Source organism: Macrobrachium rosenbergii, chromosome 56, assembly GCF_040412425.1.
Source record: "Macrobrachium rosenbergii isolate ZJJX-2024 chromosome 56, ASM4041242v1, whole genome shotgun sequence".
In the NCBI taxonomy this organism is placed as follows: domain Eukaryota; kingdom Metazoa; phylum Arthropoda; class Malacostraca; order Decapoda; family Palaemonidae; genus Macrobrachium; species Macrobrachium rosenbergii.
The window spans coordinates 46,543,206-46,550,118 of NC_089796.1; the positions used below are offsets into that span (position 1 = coordinate 46,543,206).

At 42.8% G+C, this 6,913-nt stretch overlaps 1 protein-coding gene across 6 annotated transcripts in view; it reads right to left on the reverse strand.

Annotated features, from left to right (window-relative positions):
• The window catches only part of IFT54 (intraflagellar transport 54), a 475,732-nt gene extending 470,093 nt beyond the window's left edge, over window positions 1-5,639 (reverse strand). For all 6 annotated transcript variants that reach the window (XM_067100328.1, XM_067100326.1, XM_067100323.1 and 3 more), the window contains exon 1: window positions 4,945-5,639. In XM_067100328.1, the coding sequence (XP_066956429.1) occupies window positions 4,945-5,079 (135 nt within the window). In that variant the 5' untranslated portion in view covers window positions 5,080-5,639. The remainder of the gene's footprint in view (window positions 1-4,944) is intronic.
• Between the last annotated feature and the right edge of the window lie 1,274 nt (window positions 5,640-6,913).

The following is a 6,913-nucleotide window of genomic DNA, read 5'->3' on the forward strand; positions in this document are numbered from 1 at the left end:
CTTCTCGGAAAGCCAGTTCTCTACTTCACTAAGGGCCTTCTTGGATGAGGACAAGAGAACCAACTTAGGTAGTCCAGCAGTGACCGAAGGCCGACTACTCATCATGAAAGATGAAGCCAGGGACGAAGGAGTTGCAGGCAAGAAGAATTCCCAAAAATTCTGGAGTCAAAACTTCGGAAGTGACGCAAGGAGTTGTTGGAGAATCTTGATCTAAATCCTTTTCTTCAGACGAAACCGGAGACAAGGGGGCATCCAATGGAGGTGTCTTAGCAGTGGATGGTCCATGAAGAAGTTGCAGAATGTTATCCAACTTGAGCTAAAGCTGGATCCAAATTTGAAGCGGACTGACAATTCATCGTCAAACTAGACAAAGCTGGCAATTGAAGCTTAGAAGCAGACATCAAAACACTGGTTGGTTCCCCTGAAGCACTGGTGGCAGGTGGGGGAGATGATGCACTACAATGAGTCGGAGCTCTATCACAAGCGGCAGCATCAGGGAAATCAGGCGCTACATGGTGCTCCAGGCAGTTCAGGCACTTCAGGAGGCTTAAGCGCTGCAGGAAGCTTAGCCGAATCAGGGTGATTAATTGAAGGCAGGCGTTCAGGTAATGTACGGCGCTTGACCGCTACTGGGTGCTCACTCGAATCCGGGCACTTAAACGAAGAACTTCATTGTAGATTAGAAGCGGGGCACTTGGAATCAGAGAGAAGACGCTTCTTAGATGAAGAGGAATGACTCAAAGCTCGTTCCTGGTGTCCAGGAGAGGAGAAACGTTCAGGGCTGTCCCATGTAATGCAAGAGGGTTGAGGACAAGAGGAGGCTCCCTCAACTTTTTGCTGGGAAATCGAGGAGCTAGATCCTTGGAAGAAGAACGCCTCTTCAAGGGACGAGACTCGTCAGAAAAGCGCCACTGATGCCTACGGTATGGCGAAGAATCTCCCGAACTAGACGAGAGGTGATGCACGTCCGAGACACCTTTCCAGCGGCTGTCTCTTGATGCAACCTAGGATGCAACAGGTTGGTCCAAGGGGGCAACTGCTTCTGGGAAGACCCCACTGACCTCCCTTGGGCTGACGGTATGCCTCCTCCCTGGTTCAGGGGAGAATGGCAGTGACCGATGCCTTAGAGAATCAGCGGGACGAACAGCCACCTCCTCCACTAACACTTCACTTTCACTTTTCTTCTCAAACTTATCCATAAGGACACACATCGATGCTCCTAATTGGGCCACTATACCTACCACCATATTAATTCTCTGTTCGAATTTATTTTCCATGCTGGTGAAGCGATCAGGCTTGGAAGTGTGAAAATCAGAAGCAGGAGCAGGTGGTCTAGGAGTATTTACTGATACAGGGGAAACAGGAACGACAGGAGATACAGCAGGAATAACTACATTGTTAGATCTAGGAGTCATCTGACTAGCTAATTTCTTGCCGGCTTTAGCGGCTGGCTTCCTCTTGCAATCTCTCTCTAATTTAGTCAAATGAAAAGTCAAAGTCTTCCATTTATGTTCGTCCCAATCCCTGCATTCATCACATGTCAAATCAATGGTACAAACTTGCCATTTGCAATTTGTGCACAGGGTAGGAGAGTTATGGGTAATTTTTGTCAACTGGGTATTGCAGGCATTGCTGCAATACCAGAAACTGGAAGAGCTAGTGTCTGACATACTAACTAGCTAAAAAGTCATAATTAGTAACAAAAAACAATCAAGAAAAAACAATGGTGAAAGGCCACCATACTAAGAATACTTCACCAGATGGGAAGAAAAAACAACGTCAAAACCAAGCTGCTTAGTCATACGATGTATGGACGATACCAGTGGCAGAAACAAATTGTCTATTGGCTTAGCTGTCCCTCTCTCTTACCCTGAAAGTGTGCAGGGTTTTGTCACCTACACAAAAACAAAAGAATTGCTACTGCGAATTTCAAAATTTAAGCTGCCGTTCGAGTAGAAACACTTAGCCAAATAATTACTAGGTAAGTTACTTATATAAAAGTTAGTATTGTTCCTCCCAACACCACCAACTTTCAAATATTGGCCTCATCCTCCCCAAAGAACACACCAGAGCCAGAGAAGGCAAAGTCCACCATCGTTTTGAGCCACAGGTCCAACCACTAGTCCTGGAATAAAGCCATGGCAACCAACTCCATAACTCCATCTCCAACGGAAAAGGAAATTCCTCTACAAGTAGCCATTGCACCTAATCCACAAATAAAGGGTAGGTCTCAATGTTCTCAAGTGCATATTATATCCACTGCTGTGTTCCAGGCAGGGAAAGCAGCTCAGATGGGCAGCTGGAAGACAGAGAGTTTACTAACTCTGAAATCAAAGAATTCACCTCCTCCATAACACCACGCAAATGAGGGGACCAGGGCAGACAAAAAGATGGCAAGACCTCCAAAGCAAGCCCCAAGATACATTCAGTGGAGGACACCAAGTGCCAAGGAGTAGCCCTGGTTACTTCCCTGAGGCCAATGCACTCATTCCTGAGTCCTATGACCTATTCAAAGAGCCTCTCTAATGGACAATGGGTCCTCCTCAAGTCTAGTAGAAACCAGCACAATCCAAGATAGATCCTCTACCAAAACAGGAGACATGGCAGCTCAAGGTGGATCATCATGACCACTTACAGCAAACCTCAGACACTGAATTACAGTTCAAAGACATCAGAAATGAATGGTTCCAGTGTAGAGTGGTACCAGGAAGTGCATGGGCAGAGTCAACCCCTGGTCACGCATGCTCTGACACAAACTCATGTTGAGCATAATTCAAGATCGAATTAAGCACAATTGCAGGGCCATGGCTGGAGATGGTCCAGGGCCAGTGTCGGGCATGTTGTTGGATGTACCATCTTAGCCCCAAAGAACTTGAACAGCCTATAGTCTGGGAAGTATGGACTCTTACCTTCATGGGAAGAATCAAGGTCAAAACTCTTCTTAGAAGACGATGCAGGTGAATAAAGCGACTGGGGCTGTACAATAGGATTGGGCATCAGCGGACCCATGCACTGGTGACTGGACACAAGCAAGCTTACGAGTCAAAGAGAAATAGCCAAGAGAAGACCTCCTAGCCTTCTTAAGGACTGCCTTTGGACCCTTCTTGCCGTGTTTCTGCCAAAATGATGAAGGTGAGGAGAGGGAAGGCAACTAAGAAGAGGAGGAAGGTAAAGTATGGCAGCACTTCGCCAACCTCTTATAACCATAAGTCTCTCCAACCTCTCCCAACCCTGCCAAGGACTGAGTTGAAGCAAGCATCCCCAAAGGAGAGGAAGTAGGGGCTGCCAGAGGGGCTGCAACAGGAGTGAAAAGGAAGCTATGAGAACCTCTGAGACTGATGCAGGCAAAGACCTTTTGGCCAATGCCAAATGTTCCGTAAAGGCGTACAAGGATGAATCTAGGAATCCCAAAGAAGATTGCAACATCTCTGGCAGCAGCATACCTTCCTCAGACCATCAAATGGAAGAATGTGTGTACACTGTCCCAGTAGTAGAAGCAAGGGTCAAGATAAGCAAAAAGTCGAGACTGGAAGCAAGCATGGTGTTGTGTTACCCTCTGACAACACCAACAGTACTTTCTTCAGCTTCTTCCATCTCAAACCATAATTCTTCCACTAGGTAGATAACCATGAGAATTGCTCTACACACTTCAGAAATAGAGTGCAGTGCTGATCTGTGCAAAACAGGAGTGAAAAGAAGTAGGAGTGATTGGACAGCAAGATTACAGGATCCAAAGAATAAATGAGATAAGTGACAAAGATCTAAAGGTGAAATTGTAGGAAAATCCCACAGTTACACTAGGAAGTAATATATTGAAAGGCTGGAAAGCCTGATGGAAGAAAGAAGGCAGGAATGGAGGTAAATTAAGAGCCTGAACAATGGATGCAGCTAGGGACCAAACAAACACTGCAGACACCCTTCAGTAATGCCCAAAGTTTACCAGTTAAGGTGCAATGAAGGCATTATCCCAAATGGGGTAAGGTCAACGGTTACAGAGCCCATGAAGCTACCACACACCCGTTCACTCCTTGGATGTCTACAAAGATCATTCTTTTGAGCAGGAGAATCATCAGGCACCCTCATTCTTACAAAAGAAGACCAAAGCCCAATACAGTACAAGCAAGCTAAAGTCATCAACCAATCTACCAAAGAAATGCTCACAAAAGCTTCAAGAGCAGCCACAATGAGCGTAGCACAAAAAGATCTCTGTGTAGCAAGGTGGCAAACAAAGAGTGGTCACTGTTTCCTGAGTGAGTGGGTCAAGAGGCAAAACTTCAACACAGGCACATCCACAGAAGAGATGAGGGTTGTATTTTTGTAGGAACAAATGAAGGTTTGTAGCCTATCCTTACAGAAACAGCAAATAAGCTAATAAAGGCTAGCCTACCTATTAAACAGGTCTCAGGAAATGTTGAGAACTGGGCATCTTAATACCTTCTCTGCAACCGTACAGGTAAGAACTCTTCATGAGCCTACTAATTTATGCAGGGCTTACACAAAAGTAATAGTGGCATACAGGCCTAGGTTACTACTATAATGTGACCAGAGTCCTGCTGTTAGGCAAGACAGTCCCGATTTTTTTTACTTTTGTGAGTTTTGTCCCGCTTTTTTCACGCTTGTCCCACTTTTTTGTGCTACAAAAACAAAACTGTCCCCATTTAATGGAATAGTACTGATCTTTGTTTAATTTTGCCATTTCACTAGCTGATAACTTCTGTTGTCTTCTCCGACTGCTACGATACCCAATGAAGTTAATTAAAATGTTTTGAATTGATTTTTGCAATCTCTTATATATATATATATATATATATATATATATATATATATATATATATATATATATATATATATATATATATATATATATATATTTACACTTTTAAAAAAAATCTGGTCACATTATACTACTGTTCTCTCGGTAACAAAAGCTACAGTTCAACTTACGGCATTAACGATATCATGAAGAAATCTAAACGGTGGTTTACTTAGCAGTTTGTCAGTAAGAGGCGGCTTCTTGACATATTTGCCAAGTTCTTCTTGAGTCTTCTTTAAGATGGCTGGATCAACTGCTGCAGTCATACCTACTCTCTCGCTGATAGGCCGCGCTAAGTAACTCTAATCTATCAATCAATTTGTTCTTCTAAAGTTGATCACACACACACACGTCATGTGTGCACATCACAGGGGCTATCTCAAGCCTGTGCAGACTACGGCTACTTCAACAGTTCTGACGGTCAACATAAGCCGAGTTGACGGTCACGACGCTTTTCACGAATTTCTGCTCCAGCTTCGACCGGAGGGACCTGGTCTATCTGCAGCTGCTGCAGTCTCCAGTTTGCCGGGGTGAGACTGAGACTCAGCAGGCTAACTTGCCTCTCACAAATTCTGAGCGGTCGTCATCAGGTGTCAGGCCTTCGGCAACTACCTCGTTCAATTTCCTAGTTAGCCTCGTCTGCAATTGAATGACTATTTTCTAATTCCCTTTGTTAGGTCGCACTACTCCAGCACTGCCTATAATGCATCTGGTCTTATTCTGGCTAAAATCGAGTACAATCTTCGGTAACGTTTCAAACGCTTCGCCAGATCGAGCGTGAGCACTTCTGTCAAATGTGTTTGTTTTTGGTATTCATAAGTGAAGTGAACATTCCATTCCCGGTATCGTTCTCTAAGGTCTCTTCTGGCAGGAAAAACTAAACTTATATTTGAACTTGAACTTTTTCATGTCATCACGTGTGTATTTCAGTTCATAAAAAATAATTATTGAAAATTAATCAACTTTAGATTTAGGTATTCTTGTATGGTCAATTAGAAAGCGGTCACATAAACAAATAACACATGCTTCTGGTGCAACAAAAGGTTTTCGTACATGTTCCGATTCCCTGAAGAGATCACATACATTGTTTTATGCGTTTATTGTCAACGATGGTTTCCATAGCAACGGGAATAAACACACGAGAAATATGCATTATCAATGGCTATAGCCAGTCATATGAAGCATAAAACAGGTCAATGCGGTTTAAATATATAAAAATACACTATAAAAGTGCCACGACTGGTATCTGGATACTATTGACCCTGAATTGTTTCTGGGTCAATGAAGGTATATGCGTCTCTATTTTATACTATTATAGGTTCCTTAGATTCCATCATAGAAGAAATTAATCGTTTTCCACCGCATACTTTAGCTAAGGCTCGACTCCGTGTCTGACGCACTGAACTACAGAGATACTATCAGTAAAAAATAACAGATTTAACCATTTGGTTGTGCAAATAAGTTATAAGTAGCTTATGAAGTATTTCATATAAAAAAACAAGATTAAGTGAGTGACAACTGTTCTTGAGTACTACTGATCATATTTGTTCCAAATATATGACAAGCCAAAGCAATTGTTTGTCACCATTCTTCAAAATGTTTGTCGTTAATACTTTAATACCTGTTCCCGTTCATGTAGCAATGACCCGCAATAAATGTCTAGGCTTACCAGCAGGTCATACTTGCCAAAGAAATATCAGAATGGCCTGATTTCGTGACGTCTCATATTTGATGAACCATCAACTCATGATGTAGTTCTATGTTTTTATATAATATCCAAGCCATAAATGACTTTACAGTTACATGATTTAACAAATGGTGTTAAATGTTTGATCATTTTAAAAAATTTTTATCTTTCCCAAGGACAGATGTCTTACAGTTTGAAAGGCCATAATCTAATTCTTCAGTACCAAATTTCCAGTTGCGATAAAATTAAATATCTTCTGTCGTTTCTGCTGGGTTGAATACCTTTATTCTACAAGCTCATATAAAGAGTAAGACATGCTGTCTGGATGAGGGCAAAGTGCAAGCAAAGAGTGTCGAGGGCCGGTAACATCATAACTGCCGAGAGAGAGCCCACAGCTTGTACACTATGTTTCT